General features: G+C 36.8%; 1 protein-coding gene across 2 annotated transcripts in view; it reads left to right on the top strand.

The window, feature by feature from the left end:
• The first annotated feature begins 1,865 nt into the window (after window positions 1-1,865).
• The window catches only part of LOC145772347 (small G protein signaling modulator 2-like), a 33,937-nt gene continuing 11,657 nt past the window's right edge, over window positions 1,866-24,145 (top strand). The window contains exons 1-15 of one of the 2 annotated variants that reach the window (XM_082584225.1): window positions 1,866-1,977; window positions 5,738-5,781; window positions 8,983-9,058; window positions 13,292-13,448; window positions 14,073-14,219; window positions 16,145-16,212; window positions 16,937-17,039; window positions 17,637-17,808; window positions 18,207-18,400; window positions 19,066-19,116; window positions 21,487-21,554; window positions 22,132-22,292; window positions 22,599-22,716; window positions 22,919-23,152; window positions 23,658-23,790. In XM_082584225.1, coding sequence (XP_082440351.1) covers window positions 1,947-1,977; window positions 5,738-5,781; window positions 8,983-9,058; window positions 13,292-13,448; window positions 14,073-14,219; window positions 16,145-16,212; window positions 16,937-17,039; window positions 17,637-17,808; window positions 18,207-18,400; window positions 19,066-19,116; window positions 21,487-21,554; window positions 22,132-22,292; window positions 22,599-22,716; window positions 22,919-23,152; window positions 23,658-23,790 — 1,757 coding nt within the window. In that variant the 5' untranslated portion in view covers window positions 1,866-1,946. The remainder of the gene's footprint in view (window positions 1,978-5,737; window positions 5,782-8,982; window positions 9,059-13,291; window positions 13,449-14,072; window positions 14,220-16,144; window positions 16,213-16,936; window positions 17,040-17,636; window positions 17,809-18,206; window positions 18,401-19,065; window positions 19,117-21,486; window positions 21,555-22,131; window positions 22,293-22,598; window positions 22,717-22,918; window positions 23,153-23,657; window positions 23,791-24,145) is intronic. The other variant, XM_082584224.1, reaches the window with a different exon arrangement.

Below are 24,145 nucleotides of genomic sequence, written 5' to 3'. Positions count from 1 at the left end.
ACCCCATAATATATAGGCTACAAATGTGTCATGTCAAATGCACTTCTTCATTTTGGTGCAAAATATCTTAAGTGGAACAAGAAAGGAGATAACATATGCAACTTTATATTTTTATCAGTAGGCTAGTAAACAAACAAGCTTTTTGCCAGTATGTCTGCAGTCTGTAGTGTAAACTGGCAAACAATAAATATTCAATGGCAAGTTAGAATAAACTTATTGGGCCTAACCTAGAAAACTAGCCACAAGAATGGGAAATTTTTTGACTGTAATTCACATATTCTTAATGAACAGCAAAATTGTTGATTGTGACAAGTATAGATTTGACCAGTGCATCATAATTTGCACATGTCTAGTAAAGCCTTATCTAGATTTACATAATGTAATTAATATCTTTTAAAAGTTCTTCAGTATAAATAACCTGTACAGTGTACATATATATTTATAGACTTTGAATAGACAAAAGTAGCCTACTGTTTAATCTTCAGTCTAGGTCAATTTCCATTGGCAACAAGTGCCTTCCTTTAAACTAACCAGTGCCTAATATTCCTGGCAGAAAAGTTTATCAACTAACCAGCCTTTCAACAACCTATGCTTTGGTCTTCTGCTGAAGAAGCCAAAATTCAATTTCTTAGAATTTGAACTTACATCATCTTTTAACTACTTGTAGTCATGCTAACCCAAGCCTCAGAAAAGTAATCCAAACGAATTTTTCTAGATAAATACTGTAACTAACATCCTAAACATTCTACATTAGTTAAAAACAAGTCTGCAACCATAATATCTTGCACAGTTTCACCATTGATAGTAGACAATATGCCTGTATTTGCATAACTTTGGTGCTTTGCTTTCATAATGTACTATACCACCACTAGGGGCGCTGTTTCACGAGCGATGACAACTGCCTTTTTCGTTAGCCTTCCAGACTAGTAATATAGAGACTGTGATAATACTATGCATGCTGTTACGTAGTCTTGATGGCTGCCATGGCTGAAGATATCAATACCGGGTACTCATCGTATTGATAACGTTACATTTTACTGGTTGGCTGATCAAAATGAGCTCGTAATTTCATTTTGAATGCTTTTGCGTTGCTACTGCTTGTATGTCTCTTATTTATATATATATATATATTATTATTATTTTTATGCTTTTAATGTGCTGTTTCTTTTGTGATTCGAGTATGGGCATTATGTCTGTCTGATACAAATAAATAAATAAAATAACAATTTAGTTGTTGAACCTTAATTCTGGCAACTCTGCTGTATTGCGTTTGTGGAAACCGAATTAATAAAAATCTGAAATGTCGATTGCCAACATTGCTCTACACCTCTACTTGAGCTACATGAATGCCTATACATTTAGATAGATGTGTTTTTTGTGTGGTTTGATCTCATCATGGTAAAGGCTAGTAGGTAAGATAATGTTTAGGCTAGACTGAGGTTCCCAAAGTGTGTGCCGCGAAGGCCTGGTGATGTGAATGCTGCAATGGTAAGGCGCAAACTTGCAAAGTGTCAAATTTGTATAGAAGAGAGCATATTTGCTTTCGTTGTAGTAGGCTATATGATAAATGCTTGACCATCAAACCATTTTCACCATTTAACTGCAAAGTAACTTTTTTCATGTTATTTTTAGTGGTGTTAATCTTATGCATTTTTCTTCATCATTGCTGTGCACAACTGATATTGGGAGTGCAACTACTTAAAGATGTCTCATAATTGACACTGATTGTTTAAAATAATCTGCTAGAGTTGTGATTAAAATCTACTGTAACTGCCTCCAGATGTTTAATTAGTGCTGATATCATTATTGCAGATAAATGCAAAAGTAACAAATATTTATAATATAACAGCTTCATAATTTTATCTTCATTAATATTGGTCACTTGTTGAGAGACAAGTAACAAACTGAGTTGCATCTTGATCAACATTAAAGATTAATATTTTAAAATGGCCATTACCAAAGGCAAAGAAAGTACAGGTATGTAAATGTTACACGGTTAGCGTTATATATATAACTTACAGTACTGGTACCCATGTTAAAGTTGTAAATAGCACTCGGTACAGTATCGATATAATTTTAACTTAATACGGTATTTGTTTTCATGCAAAGAAGTTTATTGCATTTATAACATGGCTGTGTCTATATTTACACTATACATATAGCGTTGCCAGATAAAGAATTCTGCCCTAATTTGAGAAAAGTTTAAAGCTGTTGAAAACAAAAACTTGTATTTTGGAAATTTTTTTAGTTCTATGCTAAGATCAAAACCCTAACCTTATTCCTAACTCTAACCCTTACCTTAATCTTTCCTAACTTTAATCCTAACTCTGGCAACACCTAATTGTAACCATGGCAACAAGTGGGTAAAAATAGCCATTTCATTATAACATTGGTTACGGTACCCTATATGTTTATAAAAAGTTACTACCGGTATTGCTTCTGCAACTATGCAACTTTCCAGAATTAGCCTACTTTAGACTGAAGTTTCTGCTCTATGTCTCCTTGAGCTTACTGTTTTTTTTATTGGAGCTGCACATCTGCAATCTCTTGATTTTGTAGTTAAAAAATGCACATACATAGGCCTACAATTTTGTAATGCATTGAGTACCATAATCAAAGAATTTGTTAGCTAGTTTATACAGAAGAATGTGAAGAGAATGAATAATTTTACTTTGTCCCCATTTTGACAATATAATACAACAGTTGACAAGTATACAGACAGTATAACACAATTGTACACAGCAGACATCAAGAAAGCTGCTCTCTGAATCATTAAGTGTTTCAGTAAAGCCTAGTTATGTGTTCTTGAATAGTGTCGAACTGACATTCTTTCAAACATTCTACACTTTTGCAACTGTTCTTGTCACTCTACCATCCAGGGTTGTCGGTATTTTACCCGACCCGTTTTTTTCAAAAAACCCACTTAAAAAAACCCAAAAAATAGTATTTGAGGTGAAATAAGCATGAATCTACCTTTTTTGCATCTTTTTTAAATAAAACCCCAAAAAACCCAAGGTTTTTTGAAAAAACCCATGCCGGTTGGGCTTTTTTAAAAAAACCCGGGTTGTTCTCAACCCTGCTACCATCCCATCCAGCATGGTAGATAACTAATCAAACTGTGTCAATGTTAAGTTGCCTATGGTATGTTGGTGTTCATTGAAAAACCTTAAATCAGTGTTGTCAAACCCCAGGTATTTCATTGAACCAGGTTAAGGACCACTGGTGTAGAGGTAGAGACATTCAACCTCTACTTTAGAGACATTCAACCCTTTAAGCCTTAACTAGGTTAAACCACGACTACTCTATGAAATTCTGGTATTCTAATAGACAGCTATCCTTAAACTTGTCACTGACATTTTCAATGTAGAAACCTATATCTTAACTAATGTTGAACTTTACATTGGGGCTCATTGCCAACAAACCACCTTGTGTGTGTTACTTGGTTACTTGTGATGGGTACTTGGGTTTGCCAATAAAAAAACAACATTCCATGTTGATTGTTGAAGTGGTGGGAGTTTTAACTGGATAAAGCACTTGGCTAATGGGATTCCGACCATTTGAATATGCATCAAATACTTGGTGAAGCTACAGCTAGGGATGGGCAACATAGAATTTCGAATAGTTGCAATCTGAATATCTAATTATTCGAATTGAAATGACATTTTGAATCGAATTTTCCAAATCGAAATTAATAAATCCCCTTTTCCGACTACCAAAATTTTTTATCAATTTTTCGCTGATCAATTACATTCGGCTCAGCGATAGCTCTTCGCTCTAGCGAAAACGGCTAGCCAGCTCTCTACCAGTGCGGTTTGTGGACGTCGGAAGACCCTTGTGCTGTGGATTTGCATTTATTTTGATCGTATGAAGCATGGAGCACAATTCAACTCTGGATGAGGCTACCGCTACACCTAGTGTCGGAAGTTCCACAACAATGCAGCAATGGATGATAGCTCCTGTGTTGAAGCAACAAATACTTTAGCATCAAGTAACGACGACAATGAACAGCTTTCAGCTGCCGAGGAAATCCGATCATACCGGCAAAAGTGCCAAACAGCGATGCAAGACTGCAAGTGAATAGTGGAACAAAAATGAAGAAAAGTTCCTGCTGTGGTTTGATCTTGCCAGGAAGTATTTACTATTCAGCCACTCCTGCATTGCAACAAAGACTTGCTCTCCTAGGCAGTTACTGTTGTTTTTCGTTTCGTTGCCTTGTTTTCAATTATGCGTCTTCAATAAAACCACAATAAAAACAAAGCTTTTTAACATTTTCTGAAATTAAAAAAGATTATTCTAGAATAGGTATTCTAAATTCGAAAAATTATTATAGAATAATTCTAGAATAGTTTATTCTTCTATTTTGCCCATCCCTAGCTACAGCTACCGCGAAATGACTTCGGACTTTTCTAAATTTTCAAAAAAAAACAAACATTTTGTAGGTATACAATAATACAATGTAAGTTTTTTTAAAGCAGTCGACTTTTATTAATATTTTGTCATATTGCATTATTAAAATCTTCTTCACATTTTTCACAATTTTTGCATTGTTAGTCATAATTAGGGCAACCAAAAGTCAATAAAGTCAAAATTTTTCTGCCTTGTTTAAAGTTTATAAAACGTCCAGAAACTAAATTTCAGGTTGACACGAAGAGAGGTTTCAAAGTTATTAAGTAAAAAAAAAGTCAAATTTTTTGGTTAGGTCAAAATTTTCTTTTAACGTAGTTTTTCTTCTCTCTATTGATATTTTATTAAAGCTACACAGATACTGATTTTTTGTTGCAATTTATGTTGCTATTCTGACGTAATAATCCATTTGTTACAATTTCTGTGGTAATAATCTTGTTTTGCCCTGCCAAATTGGAAAATGGGACGAGATGATATTTCACCACATTTATATAGCCTGCTGAGGAACTTCCTAGCAACTTCTGTATCAGTAGTGAGAAGTTTCTCCATTTTAGAAAAAATTTGGCGAGAGACAGGAATTTCAAAGGCTATAATGTGAAACATTACTTGATGTTGAAGTATAATCCTGCAGAACCCTCTCAGTAATTTCGGAATATTTAAAGACAGTCCATATTTATTTTTTGCAGTTTTTCGAGTGATTTTCATTTGGCCTACAGCCCTACATGTTCGTTAGCTGTGGTGTCCTTGAGTCTTCCACATTTTTATTTTATTTTATTAGAAAAAGAAGATATCCTTACCTTACGGTTTGATTGCTTTGTATTTAACATGCTTTGTATTTCGCATTTGGGTTGCAAACGCAGAAAGTTATTGGTCAAAATTAGGTCAAAATTTGTAAATTATAAAGTCAAAATTTTAAGTTTTTAGGTCAAAAATTTGGTTGCCCTAGTCATAATGCTTATCGTTAGTCGGTTGCTCTGATGTAAAATTCATAGGTAGGCTACAAACCTGGCGTAAATTTTGCTGTACGCAAAAAGGTCCGAAGTCATTTTGCGGTAGCTGTAGGCTACTACATGTCAAGAAGATGCTCTTTTTCGATCAGGGTGCAATAAGCTGGGTGGGCACTATTACTGAAATCAAGATAATTTTCTGACTTCTTTGTCTATCGCTGTTTGACTGCTTAGAATAGAACTACTTTTGCTTTTCTTTGCTACTTTAATGTATCCTGTTTTACATACTTCAGCACGTGCATATCAATGTCATATTTGTATTTCTATTTTAGGTAAAATGTGATATGAGATTATGATCACAACAGATTTTGTTTTATTACATTTAGGTGAAGAAACTCATGAGGAGCTATTGCGACTGGTAAAGAGTCAGGTATTTATTATAATTCAGATAATATGAAACCAAGGAATTTTCAGAAATAATTAATTAAACTACCATTCAACGTTTTATAGGCAGAGAAAACTTTTTTTCAAACCATAGAAAATTTCATTATCAGATCACCGCTTCAATGCGTGATGGAAATCTACAGATAAATCTGCATCAAGCATTGCAGAGTGCAAAAAACAGTGTTGCAGAACGCGTTTTCGAATATTAAATTCTCATCAGTAGGGCCATTTTTATATGACCTTAAAAAATCAATAATATGACTTTATTTTTTGGAAAATATGACTTTATATAACTTTATGTGAAAATCGTTTATTTTTACATGCGAACAACGTCACTCACGGAACTAAAGAGTAAAACCATGAGTAAAACATACGCAACATAACAGTAATACACATCCATTTTTATTTTAAACCACTGTTGTAGTACAGTTTCATGTAGTGTGGAATGTTAGAGTCTTTGAAGTTACGATTTGGACGTAAAATGACTTTAGTAAGGAAAATGAGCGCTCCACAGACGCTGAGTCGCTGACGTGGGTTGACACTTCTGCAGTTTTGCATAAAGCGCTGGTGAAATGTCTTGTCTTTGTAGCTCCATAATTTGTTTCACATTGTTTTTGTCCGTCCAATCGCTTCTTAATGAAATTTTTGAGCTCAAGCGGATCTTTTCCGAAATCAAGGGCATTTAGATCAGCATGGGCCTCTTTGATGGTGTACGTACAACTTTCCATTTTGAGTATTAAGTTTGAAATATTGTTGTAGTGAAGGCATATTTCTGTTAACTGACTGGTCAACTTTGGGTCGTTGATTGAATTTTTGACGCTCTTTACAATAACTCCTTCACCTTCCCATGCATTAACTATTTCTTTCACTTTAAATGCAATGTGTGACCTCATAAAATATAGGTCTGTGACTCAGTGACTGTAAGTGTTATGTAGGCTAATCCTACAGTTTGCCTTCGTTCAATCAGAAATTGCCTTACATTCTTATTGCTTAATTGCTTCACCGCTTAAATTGGTACTTTTTATTTAAAGTATACAACGGTATGACTTTATAACTAAAAAATATGACTATATAACTTAAAAAGCTGATTTATGACCTAACCAGGAAAATATGACTTTATATGACTTCATAACTTTCTTAATATACCTCATAGGGATGCGGTTTTTGCGTTAAAATTGATTTCACGACTTACTGATGCATAGAAAAAAATATGACTTTAATGACTTTAAATGGCCCTACTCATCAGTGCAACTACGTTTATGAACGCAATAACAACGGTTAAATTTAAACTCAATACAATACATTACAAACATTATAAGGACATATTCTCAGTGTTCAATTGAATATTAATAAATCCAGAGACATCAGAAAATCACTTCCCGCATGCAATTCCAGACCGACATTACTCGCTTAAGGTGTTTTTTGTTAAAACAAACTTAATGTTCAAAGCAAAAAAGCCATCACAATGAACATCTACCGAAGTATACTAATTTACAGTACTTAGATAAGCACTGAAAATTAATAGACGGTATTGTTATTAATATCAATTCAATATGATTTCAGTGATTATAATACAATGTAATACAGTAGCGTATCCAATTAATTAGCGACGACCTTTTAAAGTACACATTAATTTGAATCTAAGTACTAAGTAAATATAATCTAAGTAATCTAATCTAAGTAATCTCTAAAGCTAGTCTAAGTAATCTAAGTACTGTAAATTAGTATACTTCGGTAGATGTTCATTGTGATGGCTTTTTTGCTTTGAACATTAAGTTTGTTTTAACAAAAAACACCTTAAGCGAGTAATGTCGGTCTGGAATTGCATGCGGGAAGTGATTTTCTGATGTCTCTGGATTTATTAATATTCAATTGAACACTGAGAATATGTCCTTATAATGTTTGTAATGTATTGTATTGAGTTTAAATTTAACCGTTGTTATTGCGTTCATAAACGTAGTTGCACTGATGAGAATTTAATATTCGAAAACGCGTTCTGCAACACTGTTTTTTGCACTCTGCAATGCTTGATGCAGATTTATCTGTAGATTTCCATCACGCATTGAAGCGGTGATCTGATAATGAAATTTTCTACGGTTTGAGAAAAAGTTTTCTCTGCCTATAAAACGTTGAATGGTAGTTTAATTAATTATTTATTGTAACTTTGACGATATTTACTATCCACTATATATATATGTTTCTCGGCAGCCGATTGTAGCAAGAATTGATAGCGATAGACACCGTGTTTTGCCCATGAGTCTGGGATCGTCAGTATTGCAGCGCTAATTGATGCCACAAGGGTATTTGACTACCGCTTTTACCTGTCAGTTTAGCTCCTATCTTTGTGGAAAAAAAGCCAACAAAATCAGCAAGCGCGAGGAGAGGACATTAGGAGGCTAATGAATGCTCAACCTTGTGCTGATAGCCAGGAAGAATGATCGCTTCTTCACAATGTCTTCCCCACGAATAAAGCATCATCAACAGTTTATAGTAAATTGTGAAGAAGGAAGCGTTCTTCCTGGCTGTCAGCACAGGGCTGAGCACTCACTAGCCTTGTGCTATAGTATTCACTGTTGATGATGCTTCATTTGTGGGCAATATATATGTTTGTACTGTAAGTTACATACACCACACTTGCATTGTTCAATTCTTCTTCGTCGTATGAGCTGTTCTTCTGGACTATATGTTTGGGCATGATGTCATCAGCCACTCGACAGTCTCGTCATCCAGGGCCTTCAGTCCAGGCGCTCCATGTGGTGGTTGATGGATTGGGCAGTCATGGACGACATGATCTACTGTCTGGTCTGTGGCGCCACACTCGCATCCCGGTGAGGGAGCCAGGCCCCATTTGCACATGTCTGAACGAAATGTTCAATATTTTTTTACTACAACTGAACAATTTAAAGAAAAGTAAATTGGACTTAAACTACTGTATGTATGGATTCTACATGGGATATACCACTGTAGAAATATAATTGTTCTATTCATAGAAAGTATGGAATTGGATATTTAACACATTTTCTTTTTTGTGTTAACATTTTAACATAATATCCATTCCATTGATGTCATATGCGCAATTGTGTAAATTGTAAACGTTATTGCATTGCATCATGGTTTTAAACCTTCACTATTTCACATTCACACGCTTGTGTAAAAACAAACGTTTTCAATGTTATTGCGTTGGCAGTTGAAAGCAATTATGGAGGAATCAGTTACAAGAAATTTTATCTACGTGGAGAGTCCACACGTTTTGCGCTTGAGCGGTAAGTTTATTAGAAAGCAAAATTGCTTGATTTAAAACTTCTGCCAGATGATGTGATTGGATCGTTGTAGTGTTTGTTTGTCATTGCCATTTTCCAGTTCGTCTTGTGCTGTTCCGTAATCTACAAAAGTTTAAGATATACAGTAAACTGTAAATTGATAACTATTTAACAAGCTAATCGGTTATATTTTAAGAGGACTTGTTTACTAACTGGGATAGTGTGGTAGACCGGTAGTAGACATATAAAAACTTGCTTGTATTCACACGAAACAGTTGTTACGTTGAAATCCTTCTTAAACAATAGGAGTATTTTCACTTTAAGTTTTCACTATAATATCTTGCATTTGTTTGAAATTTGCAATGACCATGTTTTATTTGCATACAGTGCAATGTTTTATGTAAACTCCTTGTGGTGGTGGTTTGGAAACAGTTTACAATCGCAGGATTTAAGTATTTCTTCCATTTTGATGAGAATATAAAGCGGAACAAGAACACACTGTGCTCTTCAATTTGTTGATCGTACACCGTGTGTTTGACACACGTTTCTTCACAGGCGCCACGTTTTTTTGTGTTCTGTTTTTACCTTTTCATTCATGTTTGTACAATGTATACCGGTATACTTATTTATGCTTAAGTCACTGTCCACTTGTATTGCACAGTCTCTGGGTTCAATGGGCTTATTCAATCTTTGGCCTTCAGGAAACACAAACACACTATACACTTGCGTTGATCGCATGGATGGTGATAGAATTCTAAAATGTTTCTTGGGTTTTTTGTTGCTACTACATTTTAGAACTGAACTTGAATAAAAAAAATCTTCAAGGTAGTTGGGATTTTAGCGCATTTCGAGCTATATAATAGGTTAAGAGTTGAAACACTAGTCCTTAAGCAAAGCGAAAGACGTAGCTTAACTGCTGAATTTAGAAACTTTTAATTGCGCTGATGGTTTGCGCACGGTCTTTCTGTTTCCTTTCGGGCATTTGTCACTGAAAAGACGTGTGCACTTCAATGTTGCAATCGTTTTTGTCACAAGTTAGTTAGGTGGATTTTCATCTATCAAGCGTTTTAAAACGCTTGTAAAAGTTGAATTTCATAAAGCTTAATCGGATAAAAGCAAAATTGTCACTTTGTCCTGGTTTTTTATTTATTTGTTGTTTTTCTTAGCCATCTGCATTGTGAATGTAGACTGATTTCTCATATTAATCTAGACAGCAAACGAACCGATTTTTTCACATTGCTTCAACGTCTACAGACGTACTACAGACGTTGAATCAATGTAAAAATCGATGAATTTGTTGTCTGGGAAATGACCTATCGGAGTATCGGTATGGGAATGTTGGGTTACTATTACTTGTGAAGTAGCGGTTACTATTACTTGTGAAGCAGCGGTGACAACAAGGGCAAGATTGGGCTGGGCAAAGTTCAGGGAATGTGGGGAAATGTTGCATGGCAGAAAATTTTCACTAAGGATGAAAGGAAAAGTATATCGGAGCTGTGTGCGGCCTGCAATGCTATATGGTAGCGAGACATGGGTATTACTATTGAGAGAGAGTGAACTGGCAATCCTGAGAAGAACGGAAAGGTCAATGGTGACTGGTGAGAGCAATGTGTGGGGTGAAAACGAGAAGGGAAAGAAGGACTGAAGAATTGTTGGATATGCTAGAGATGAGAGAGACCATAGACCAACTGGCAAGGGCAAATGGAGTAAAATGGTATGGACATGTGATAAGGAGGGAGGAAGGAAGTTTTCTTTGAAAGGCACTAGATCTAAAGGTGGATGGGAAGAGGAAACGCGGTCGTCCAAGAAGAACGTGGAAACAACAAGTGAAGGATGAATTTAAAAAAGTCGGACTGAAGGAGGAAGATGCAAGGGACAGGGTGAAATGGAGAAAAGGGATTAAAACAATTGCTGCGCGGAAACAATCGGCCACCCCCACTAGTGGGGAACAAACCGACGATGGATTATGGTGATGATGATGACTATTACTTTTACTCAGCTAAACCCACCTGTTACCACAACCTTCCAAAGTAAATAACTTGTAAACAACTAACGCAATCTGGGTTCTGGGCTTATGCGTATTTTTTTTGGATCCACGTGTCTTTTAGAGCCAACGATGGAGATGCAGACGAATGGGAAAACTGCGACATCTTCAAAATAATTTTCCCACTACCAAATTTGTTTCATCTGCACCAACAAACAAAACATAATCAATTCTGAGTATGGAAACATCTCACCAATCTAGAAACAACCCCGTTCACTTTAAATCGACTAAAGTAATTCCGTGCCATTCAATCATGCACTGCATGCTTGTGTGCTAAAGATGTTTCACTAATCCGCCACATATTGTGTTTTCTTGTTACACGTTTTCGTGAAGAGTTTTTGATGTTTATCTGGTTAAAAGATTTTTTTTATGATTTGTAGCATGTAGCAATGTCAAATTACACCCACATTTGCATTTCACTTACTTCACCCAAATGCTCAAAATGTTTAAGTGGTGTCCACCAAAGATTAAAATCCGATTATTTCAATACTGTATTTCATAGGTCTTTACTTCGTCACTTCCATTTGCCAGAGTGATCGTTACACACCAAAATAACAACCCCCCCACATAAATAATTTACACTGAACTGTGTTTATTGATACAACACAGGGAATTAGATGAATCTTACTTTCTATTTCATTATTCATGTTAGGCCAGCAAAGTGATCTTGAGTTAAATAGAATGAACTGTTTACGTTTTATCTATTGATTTTATGTGCCTTTCGTTCTGTATGAAAAGCGTGTGCATGAGAAGATGCTACAAGATGTTAGAAGCGGCAGCGAATTTTATTTGCTACATTTCATCAGTTTACGTGACTGGCTCTGTCAAGGAAATAAATCAAAATTTTTGCTTTTCTGACATGAAGTGACACAAACAGAAACAGTGAAACACAATAGACAAATTTGGCTGTGTCTTTGGCCGGAATGACCCGTTTCGGTGAGTCCGATTCGGTGAGTTCCCTATTCGGTGAGAGCCTTTTTCGGTGAGAGCCCTATTTGGTGATTTTTTTTTTGAATTATTGGGTACCGTAGCCTAATTATGATTGCCGTTGTAGGGTTAGGGGTTAAGGGTTAGGGGGTAAGGGTTAAGAGTTAGAGTCTTATTTCAACGTTTAGCGACCTTAAAACGATGTAAAAGCGGCAATGATAATTAGGCTACGGTACCCGATAATTTTCAAAAAAATTTCAAAAAAATCACCGAATAGGGCTCTCACCGAATCGGACTCACCGAATAGTAGCAGACCCGTCTTTGGCAGGACACTTAAAGGCATGCCTGAAGATGGACTTGAAGGTTGGCTTCATTGCCTTCTTGTCCACTTAATCTAAATCTTCAACCACCGGCTGTAAGCCTGGATACGAAAAAAATAAACAAATGAAACAAACTGTCAGCGTAAAAATATTAAAATTTGCATTTCCTTGGAACACTAGGTTCTCAACAGTTTCGCTACTGGTGGTTGTATTTTAGAAAACAAATTTACTTTTGTCAATCTCTAATTTCAGATCAATGCACTTCATATGATGATCCGAAATTGGACGTTGACTAACTGCAAACTTTGTCGTCGCCTATCTCGTCCCAGACAGCAAATCAACCGTTTTTAAACGTCTGCAGGCGATGAATTAATGTTAAAACGATTGTTTTGTTGTTTGGGGCTGCTCCCAAACTGGATATCGTGGCGCCCTGAAAACTACATCATTTTTTGTGCATTAAACATAATTTTACACGATTTCCTGTTGATTTGAAATGTTGTGAATTTTGACTTGACTGAGACGCGTGAGTTTTCAAAGGGCGCCGTCAGCAATGAAAGTTTAGAAACCACTGTATAGTCGTATGCGAATTTTGATAAAGTAGTCTTGATGCTAAGCTCGTAAATCTTGCTCTTTAAACTTCATTTGATTGTTACGATAAGCAACGAATGATAGTTTAGTTAGTAAGTACACGCCTATACGGTGAATATAAAAAATTGTAAAAATGATAATATAAGTCACCGGTTTCAGACCTCGACAATCTAGTCACCATCTCTTTACACTTGTAATAGATTGTTCGCCTGTTCGGGCTAGAAGTTTGTAATGTATTTAATTTCCAAACAAAAGTACCTGCAACTGTGATTGATAGGCCATATGCATTACAATTTTAATAATTCACAATGTGTTGTAAAAGGTTATATTTTTTCCAAAACAAACCTAATATTTCAGGTACTGTTGAGCGGTGTCTGTTGGACGGTATCAAGACTCCTCCTTCTCCATTCTATCGCAACAAGATTGCTTACCTCTTTACCAAAGTAGGAAAGGCAGTCCCAGAAGTTGCCAAAGTTGTAACTAGGACACAAGCAACTGAAGCGAGCCTAGAAAAGTAGGTTTGCTATTTAACATGTCTTGATTGTTTTGGGTTTAAAGGAATGTTGATTTGCAATCTTTTAAAATTTCTTTTCAGAAATGTGTAGAATTATAAATCTTAATTTGGTTCAACTCCTGGTACAGTACTTTCAATACTCTATATATATCGACCATGGCGAACTTTAAACACAGGCCATGCTAACGCCCAGCTTCCAATCTGAATGGATGCCGATCTGTCTGTAGCCAAATTGATAGTTTGAATAGTATTTAATAGATGTAGTTTTTCTGTAATTTTCAAAATTATGATACATCGGCTTCCAGTTTGCACGTTGGAAGGCGTGTGCAATGTGCATATAGCCTAAAGCGATGTATTATAAAATACATGTGACACCAATTACCAACCTACTTTGAAAATTGTCATATTACAGTAAATGTTCGCAGCTTCTGAATTTCAAAAATGTATTTTATCACACTTCCTGCATTGTTTAAAAAGCAGAAGGTAAGCGATAATGATATATAATGACTTGTGGCGGCATTAAAATATATAACACTTGAATTATCTCTCAAAGAGTATCTGATGGACAAAGTTGGTACTTTTAGCCCAAGGATTCATATAAAATGCTACCTATTTTGATTTCAGATCTTCAGTGGGACAAGGCCGGCGGTCCTCATCAAGAACTAACCCCAAAAGCAGTTCTTTTAGTGGGACAAGACATCTTTGGGTTCGGATGGCCATCACCGAGAAAGTCATCGATAAAATCATTGATTATCTTGTTACCAATCATAAGTTAGTACTGAAAAATGCACATAAAATATTTTTTGTACTAATTTTTCGAACCGTATGGTGGCATTGACATCATGGCTGTAGTGGGTAGCTGCTCGGCTACCCGGTGGGCTGTTTTTTTTTTTAACCCAGGTTGTTGTTTTTTTAAAGGACGTGGTTAGATATACAAAACTAGTGTTGCCAGATGAGGAATTCTGCTTCAATGTGAGAAAACTTCAAAGCTGTTTAAAGCAAAAAGTTGTGGCAACACCTGTGACGAAACAAAGTTTTTTTCTCAAAACTTTTATTTTCAACAACGATGGTCTCGTTTGTCACATTTTGCAGGTTTTGGTTACCGTTACTTCTAGTGTTTAACTGACATTTTCTGAAATTTTTTACTTTTTGCTGTCTCTTAATGATATGAAAGCTTTTTGTTGCCTTGGGGAGACAGTAGCAGATGAAAAAATTGAAAAACGCTCAATCAGACTGTTATTGAAAAATTAACAGTGTGAATAAAATCTTCGAAATCCAATTGTCTTTGTTTTTCAACACCTGATGATGTTAAAACCTATTGTGTTTAATAACCAGCAACTCACTGCCTAGCCTAGCAATATGATTTTTTCACATGAATGCATTTTGCATAAATTATAGGCAACTTATTCTTAAACAAATTCAGCAAACCATTTTATTTTCGGTTATTTATACGTATCAAAAAGCTCGTTTTCGCCCATAAAATCAGAGCGGACTGGGTTTTATTAAAAAAAACCCGCTATTTTACAACCTTGATTGACACAATTCCATTGTTGGCGTTGCAGATTGAGGCAGTTGGCATCTGTATTCAGTGACATCGACGCGTTTTGTTTACTTAATAGTAAATACAAAAGCAACCACATCGGCTCCTGATTCCTATGCCTTTATCGGCGTTGTGTCAACTTCCACCTGATCTAACAAATGTTCTAATTTCAGAAATAGACGCTTTTAAGTGAGCATTCGCCTGTCAATTGTGCAAAGCTACTTTTCGGCAATGCTTTGTCTGCTGGATGTGCGTGCAACTTCTCAATAAATTTTAGTTCGTAATGTTTACTTACCTCACAGTCTCTGATTTGTGCTGGTGCCGTGAACATTTGGTCTATCTATCTTGACGAATGAAGATTTCACGATTGTTTTGTGCCATAGATTCCGTTTTGTTATAAACGAATACTTGCTAATACTTTACAGTCATTGGTTGTTCGTTTGACCATTGCATCATTTTGGTGTCATTTTGGCCATAGTTTGCATGGCGCCAGTGTGCATTGGTGCAAACAAACAAGTCTAAACTTTTCATCAGTTTTATTGAGTCAAATCATGTAGTTTTTTTCCCCGTTTTTTGACCCCTGTCCAGAATGCTGCTCAGTGTTTAAAGTTTAGACTTTAAAGCGATATTCCGTTTAGTCTTATATTGTTATTTGGATTATCATGCGTTGATTCATTTCACAAACCTAGTAAATAAGAATAACTATATTCTCACAGTAGCCTCATAGTCACCACATTATCAGACCTTTTGCTTTTCAGTTTTTATATTCTGTGTCACGTTTACAGCTTCAAAAATGTTTTATATTTTATCTATCAAGCACAATGTTTTTTTATATCAAACCTACACCCATCTTAAAATTTTCTTTTTTGTAGCTTGTTGCATAATGTGAGGTATATATCTGGAAAGTGAACAAATAAGCACCTACTTTTAAGCGTTTGCGCGTTACTGAGTGACAATTTATGGTTTATCACAATTTATCACAATTTATCACATTGTCTGATCAATTCCCAGCCAGCAAAATCCGTCCTTTTTTCATTAATTCAACGTCTGCAGACACACAGAATGCAAAAAGAACAGATTTTGCTGATAGAATATTCGCCTTGGCGTTATGTCAAAAGGAAAACTTGAAATGTACAAATAGTACGTGACTTTTCAGCGTCTTCTACAAAAGTTCATCCATCATGGCAGATCCTCTCCGAGGAAAACTCCTCTCTTCCTTACTCGGTGAGTCATGCAACGGATGATAAAGCCATTTATTAAACCGTCATTTTGCTTCATGGTAATTAATAACAGTATAAATACATGAGTGTGGTGTCCAAACACCTGAGCTATGTTATGAAAATAAAGGAAATTACACAAATTTCCGTTTGAAGTTCGGTTTAGACAGTGAACCGTTTGCAATCGATGGTTTGTCAGTGGAGTCTCATGCTTTGAAATACGAATATATCGTGATACCTTGAAGTCATTGTGGTTAGAAGTTTGTACGCTGCTTTTTATAAGTTGCGTAGTTTATCGGTTATTGATCGATCGGAAAACGTAAACAGTTTCACAGCTTTGACGTGTGTCCTATTTCATACAATATCAGAAATACTGTTGCTTGCAACATAGCATGATGTTTTAATATCCTGACTTGTTTGGAGCGTTATTACTGGAACAATATCATTGGTGGCTTGAATTGATGCAGTGAAATGTGCTGAAATACAAATTGCAAAATTTTTTCTTTGCTTCGTTTCAATGTTTTTCAACTGTGGAACGATGCAAAAATAGTAACTTCGGCTCACTGGGCTGTGTTGCATCAGCATGCCTTGAGCAAAATCCGTCCTTTTTACTTACTTCAAAGTCTTCAATGTCTGCAAACGTTGAACCAATGTGAAAAGGAAGGATCCTGCTAGCTGGGTTAGGATGTCAAGTGGTTTTACTACAGTATTTTATTCTTACTTCTGCGCAGTCGGACCTTGCGCATTGGATTACACCAAAATGAAGTCTCAAAATTACTATTGGGTTGACCCTCCTGCTGAAGAATTGATACAGCGTCATAAACTACACAGCCGGTAAGAAAAAATCCTTATTTCTACCTTTTCTATTGCGTCGACCACTGTTTTCAGCAAAGTCGTTGTGTGCTTGGTGACTGTTTTATGTTTTATATCCTAACCATCTTTATGTTTGTTTTTGAAGATAGAAAAAGAAAATCGCTGAAGTTTTGTTTCTTACTTATATTATTCTGACCGACAAAACTTCTTGTGTATTACAACACATTGTTGCACAGCAGTCATAAAACGCCTACTTTTTTATGCCTTCCTGTTGTTACACAATTGCCGGTGTCACGCAATGTATAATACCGTATATGTTATTATGTACGTGAGTTGTGTAGCCTTATTACCAACCCTGTGTACGACTGTACGTGCATGAATTGGTTTCTTAAAAACTGTTAGTTGGCTTTTTATTGTGAAAAGCATTCATATCGCCTTCTTTGTTGAATGTTTTTGACATTGTAAAAAGTATTTAAAACATTTCCTTTAGTTAAATTAAAGTTGCATCTATTGCGACACAGAAATGGCGACAGACTTACCCATGATGCAGATCTTTTGGGTTTGGACACTCAGATATTCGCGAGCATAACAATTGGTCTTATGCTTTTATCATGCCAGAGCTCCTCCGACTTCCGAAAAGCGTCCGGCTTTAGGATATTCCTCCTCTCAAACACGATCTGTGTCTGAATGCGCAAAACACGGCTCTTCGTTTCGCGATTACGTGGACTCTCTTCATCAGAATTCAAAGATCATGTTGCTGTATGGAAAAAATAACGTTGCCATAGAACTGGTGAGTTATTCAAACGATTTGTGGATTCAACGAGAGAATAAAAGCCCAGTTGACAAAGTTTTTGACATTAATTCAAATTCTGCTGATTTTAAATCGTTCTAAAAATATTTGTTAGCTGGAATTGATCACACCATTGCATTGTGTACCGAGCGTTTGATGTTAAGCAAGCAAGATTTCTATTGCGTTAGCCCTACAATGCTATTGAGAGTAGGATGGTCAATTTGTTTTCCTTCAGCAACCACGTCCATCCAATTTGTTGCACCTTAGATGGAGATGAGCACTGGAGCGGGAATGCATGATTAAAAGCCAACTGCCCTTTTCACTGGACCATCCTATTACAAGAAGATTAACGCTCACAAATAACACACTTATTTCATCCCAATCCCCTTGGTTTTCAGGAAGATGTTGGCATCGTTCGGGGATATCTCTCGTTGCATCAAGAACCTACTCGTCTTGTGGTTAAATGGGCGCCCAATCAGCTCATGAATGGAGCCGACTCTAAAGTTCAAGTTCCCCAAACAGACGGACAACTTCAGCCGAACGGCGATCTTTTTGTAAATGGCGAACAAAATCCCAATGATGACATTGATAGGTATTTTTCTTGTTATTTATTGAAGAATGCGTAAGTTTTTCACATTGTATTGTACAGCACTGTATAATACATACAATTTTATTTCATTTTATACATTCACCGCGTGATAAACGATCTTTCGTGTAGAATATCAATCGCTTTTCTGTCATCTTTTCTCAATGATTCGCTGACTGGGAAAAGGACCAGCTGGTCTTGTTTACCTCCTTTAGTTTGCCACTTAAAGCGATCTACCATGACCTGCTACGATGACATGCTTTAAATTTAACATGTTAAGTTTCTAGCTATCAAAATTAACTCTTTGTACGTTAGTTCTACATCTGCATTCTGCATTCGTTTTAAAAATCCCTTTTTCAGTTTTGTAAGTTATACTGTGCGTCATGTGTACGGTTCAACCGTTTCAACAAACCAACACCAAGTGGTGCAAAGGGACGTATTTCCTTTGCCAGACTGCTTGGTAGTTTATTTCACTATCCACAAGTGTAGTTAAAAACATCTGTTTCAGCCTAATGCTGTGGGTTTGCTGTGGTAACAGCAGTTTTTCACAAGCTGTAGAACAACGGAGGCTATCGGCTTTCTTTGCTTGATGGTATTAAACAAACCAAGACGTTTTACGTAGATTTGTAATAGCATTAAGTCTACTTCCTGCAATGTAAATGTTTTCCTAGAGATTCAAAGTCCCATTCCCGCACGTCCAGCGCAGACAAGCGAAGCTTGAGGTAAATATGCCATGAATATTAAATTGCAATGTCTACGAACGCTGGTGCACGTGTTTCTTAAACATTGCTGAATCGAATTCCACATTAGTCACTTTCTACTGTCGGAGCAAGGTATTTATGTGGCTCGTAAACAGTAATTTGCTCAATGTATTGTCCTAGGATCAATAGGATGGTTTGAAATTGAAGTAGTGACGTTTAATAGAAATGTTACAATGATATATTTTGCATGCTGAGTTGCAACTGCTTTTGCTTTTAAACGGCATTAAGTGAGGATTGCATGACGCTGTCCTCCATAACCAGACTGCAGACGTTGAATCAATATAAAAACGGTTGATTTGCTGTCTGGGTAGGATGCCGATGAACTTGCAAATGTTGCTTTGTTTTTGGTCCTGCACATTGTGAAGCTATTTTCTATCATGGGTAATGGGTGGGTCTGCTACTATTCGGTTAGTCCGATTCTATACCAGACAACTTTAAGTCTTGAACTTACTTACAATATATTTTTTCAAGTATTGTTTCTTGTTCTCCGTGGTATGCTTCAAAAGTTTACCAGAAAATGGAAGTGTTGATTCTTCTCAGTTTTGTGAAAGTCGCCGTTTCAATTTTGATTACAACATTAGTGAAACTAATTTTAAAAAATGTAAAAGGACAAAAATTCAAAAAATCTGGCAAAACTGAAGGCGATGTCGGCCAGTTATAAACCGAGAAGTCGGAGTCGTATGTTTTTCGCCCGACTCCACAGCCCTGGGATTGATTATGCTATTTTGTTAGGCTAGTGTATTGTATTTGTTTTGGGTAATGCTATTCAATCCCACTAAGTTATTATCAGTCATTTGTTTATGGTATTGTAAAGCTACGTCTCTCCCAAAGCGATGTTATTTGCTGCAAGGCACGAGTTATCAGACTACGCCCGCGACTACGGGTTTGAGGGCGAAGCTTTCTTTTTAATCATACGACATTTGAATTTTCTAAAGTTTTTCTACCATCTGGTTTGCATTTTCATGCTTTATCGCCTTACAGTTTTACATCATTTGAGCGTCTGGTACCGCTTTGTCAGTTGCGCCGGAAAGACTTAATTCCAGCTGGCGAAATTCCTTTTTTTACATTGATTTAACGTCTGCAAAAGTGAAAGGAATATTAAGTGACAGATTTTGCCAGCTGAGCTGCTTGCGACAAAACGTGATTTGACGTGTCGTTTCTTCTGTGGAATATTGTTTTGGTTGCTTTGGTGCGCAGCTATTCACTTCACGTGATTTTTCATGAGAAATCATGTTCCTTTGTGAATCTTAACTTTGAATCTCGGCTAGACTGCATCGTGACTTTAGCGATTCTTACCGGTCGCTGATTGGCAAACGTTTTTTTCCTGAAATGCAACAAACCAACCACCTTACGTTTAATCTAAAGTTTAGATTCTAAACAGTCACGGCACAATAATCATACATCATCATCATTCATCATTTTGATTAAGTTCGCTCCGCTTGTGGAGAGTTGAAGGCCATGAAGCGCTATGTTTCCATGTTGTGAGATTTTTCTATTGCAGTTTTGTAATCAAAGCATAGATTATGGTCATAAAACACTCTTTGTCATTCTTTTGAAGTTGCACTGAAACTTTATCTCTAAGATTGATATAATGGTTTTGTCATTGTTTCATTGTTTATTGAAATCTCGACGGCCGTTTGCAGACCTTTTAAGCTCCCTGCGACCATGGCCGTCGAGATGTCGTGAAATGGCCTCCGAAACTACCGCGCCTGTAGGCCATGTTTGGTCGCCGGTTTCTACAAGCCAACACTTCTCCACTGCTTTGGTAGTTGGAACTTTTTATCACCAATCGCGTTTGTACGCGAAACTTTTTCTCTTCACTTGCATTCGCAATCTTTTTTTCACAAACAAGGCAAAGTCTCGACACGTCGACGAGAAATATTGCTGATAAAAGTTTAGTAAAAAATCGTCGACCTATAAAAAGTGTAAGACTAGCTGTAGCCTACACATATTTGGGAAGCAGAGCATTCAAATAGGCTACAACTGCTGCAACTATGTTTCAGGGTCTTGTTTTGCGTTGTTCTTACCCGAGTGAACGCAAAAAACACAATAGCCTATTAATTACCAGATTTTTCAAAACACGACTTTTTAACAAATTTTTTTATGTTGGCTGCTGGGCGCGACAATTTGGCCGCCGGAACGAAGCTCTGGTAGGTCATTACTTAACCGCAGGAAAAATAAAGGAGCTTAGAGCCCTGCTCTTGTTACGTCTGCTGTAATCAGGCTTACTTTGCTATAGGTTGAAATACGTTGTATTCGAAGATTAAACTGCTTGTTATAACAACTTTGATTTCATCATATTTTCAATAACAACGATTACTTCATGTTCAGCTCCTATTGGAATCAAGCCATTTTTGTCGACGTGAAAGAAATCGTCTATCTTCACTGTCACCAAAGAGGTGCGGCTGTTCAGTGTTTACCTCGCATTCAGTCTTTTACTGTTATTATAAATTAATGGCGCCTCTCAAGACAGCTCTTTGCACAAACAAATTAGTTTTGAGACGTTTGTAGTTGTTGTTGAATGGTTGGAATTCAGTTCCTCAAAAATTTTTGATTAGACTTTCCCCAGGCAGCAAAACCCGTCATTTCTACAATCCATTGTGTGCAGATGTTGAATCAATGTAAAAATGACCGATTTTGTTGTTTGGGTCAGTCCAACTTTAATTTTTCTGTTCGGGTAAGTGCAAACAATCAGTGCATTTACAGTAAAACTATTTCATTGAACTCCATTCATACATAGAGACAAACGACCTACCAATTGCTTGAACGCAACACGTGCAGCATCTCTCTGTTTGAGCATCTGCGCCCCAGTCAGCAAATCAGTGCTTTTTACTATCTGCTTTCTTACATCTGCCTACGTTGAATCAATGTAAAAAAGCACTAAATTGCTGACTGGGGCATGAACGCTAAAGTTTATGCTGATGCTGACACGGCCGAATATCATTGCTCAAGTGACTCATTCAGTTTATTTTGCAGATGCGAGCTTCACGCTTGTCCTTGTTGGCCAAGATGGGGTTCAGTGGCCCCCGTTACACTTTCCCCCGGGCGGTCAGCTACTTTCTTTCTTGCAAGCGTTAGAAACAGCCATGTTACCTCAGGGGTGTCTTGATCCATCCTTGCAGTCGCAAAAAGGAAAAGTGAGTGTTTCGTAGCGAATGGAGAAATTGTTTTTTGTTTTGAAGACGTTTAATCTGTCCAAACTGCATTTCAATGACTTAATCTTTTGAACTCTTTCCAAGATTCCTTGAACACTTTCTTGTTGCTTTCTTCGCTTTGCAGATTAATTAACTTGAAGTGGTAATCATAGCCGATCCATTTACTCACAATTTCTACACTTTGACATAATTAACATATTTTAACGTCGTTTCAACGTCCTTCAATGAACCAGTTACAAGCTAATGCAATGTTGATTGAATTTTTAACTTTGCTTGTTTTGCTCGCAGAGTAAATTGTTTCCTCAAGTTGAAAAGACGTCTTCCTCTCCATCAGAGCCTTCCAAAGACTCTCAGGAAACAACTGATTTTGTGTTCAGAGTGTCCTCATCACTGGATGGCAACAGTGGTAAGTGGTTGGAAAACGTGATATAAACATCCGTTGAAGTTGTTAATCTGTGATATCACCGAGTTTTTTTGCGAAGCGTCATTTGCGATGGTAAGTTTTCGCTGTTCTTATGGTTCAATATTTAAACATTATGATAACGTAAACGATACGATAACGTAACGATTTAGTTTACATTTTATTTACATTACATGCACGTCATCAGGTCGTCATGGAAAACCTGCGCGTGTTTATCCAGCGGGGTTTGATCTCATGCAATCCGTTTTCACTTTTCCAAGTTTGTGGAGCAAATCCTTCACGCAAGCCGGCAAAAAACCAACCTTATCGGCAGGCTCAAAGACGGGAATTTCCCGCTCGGTGGTTATCAACCGAGAGGTTGGCCTATATCCGACTGTTCCCGTCAAATCAAGAGCGAGGCGTCGTGATAAGTCGAATGCAGGTACAGAGTCAATATGATTGTGCTGTTAATGTGTTGATAAATGTTTCTGGTTTTTGATGAATTAGTTGTGCGGTTAAGGGTTGATTCTTTTCCTCAATGAAAATTCTACGGTATTGGCCGTTGGAAAAGTCTCCAAATACTGTTGATGCGTTTATTTTTTTTTTTAGTAAAGAGCTATTGCTTTGTTTTGTAATGTAGATTGGGCTGCGAAGCTGAATGGCGAAGCACTGTTTTCAAAGCTCGCGTTTCCACTCAACGCAATTCGCAAGTTAAAGTTTTCGGTTGTTAATTTTTTTGTGCGCAAAACCTTATCGCAAGATGTCGGGCCAAATCACCACAAGCTTCGCAAAGACATTTCACGCATCCTGGCCCATCCCGTTCCCACAGCGTGTTATGCTTAGCCCACTAGACGTCCGTCAACGTCAAAGCGATACAAAAGCGGCTGTAAAATCAACTTTAGTTGACGCAGCTTTTGACACTTGTAACCTCAGTGCTCTTTCCTCAGACCTACCTGAGTCGAATGACGCTTTCGTCCCGAACCTCGACATGTACACCTGGGAAAATGATAAACAGCGACATTACGATGAACCTTCAATTTCGAACGTGACTTCTGGAAAACAACGCTCGAAACAAGCAAGGTACAAATCGATGCTGATGTCATGATTTGTTCGCAGCCGATTACGGTTGACATTATCCATAGGCCTGCTCTGCAATTGTTGTTATTTTGTCTTGAGTGTATTCGTGTTCTTGAATTTTCACTGTTCATTTGAGAGATTTCGTCACTGTTCGATTTTAAAGAATATCGTTTGAAAAAGTCGATTCTTCCAACCTTTAACTAATGAATGATGTTTGTGGCCAGGCCTAAACTTATGAATGGACCATCAGTATCACACTTATCGAGAAATATGCTGGAATGAAATGGACATAGTTTACAGAGTAACATTTTGCAAAAACTCAAATAATTTTTTATATTCAGTGTGAAAAATATTTATA

This window comes from Aplidium turbinatum, chromosome 6, assembly GCF_918807975.1.
Source record: "Aplidium turbinatum chromosome 6, kaAplTurb1.1, whole genome shotgun sequence".
NCBI classification, from domain to species: Eukaryota; Metazoa; Chordata; class Ascidiacea; order Aplousobranchia; family Polyclinidae; genus Aplidium; species Aplidium turbinatum.
Note: the sequence above shows the minus strand (reverse complement) of the source record. Positions and strands in the feature narration are given on the sequence as shown.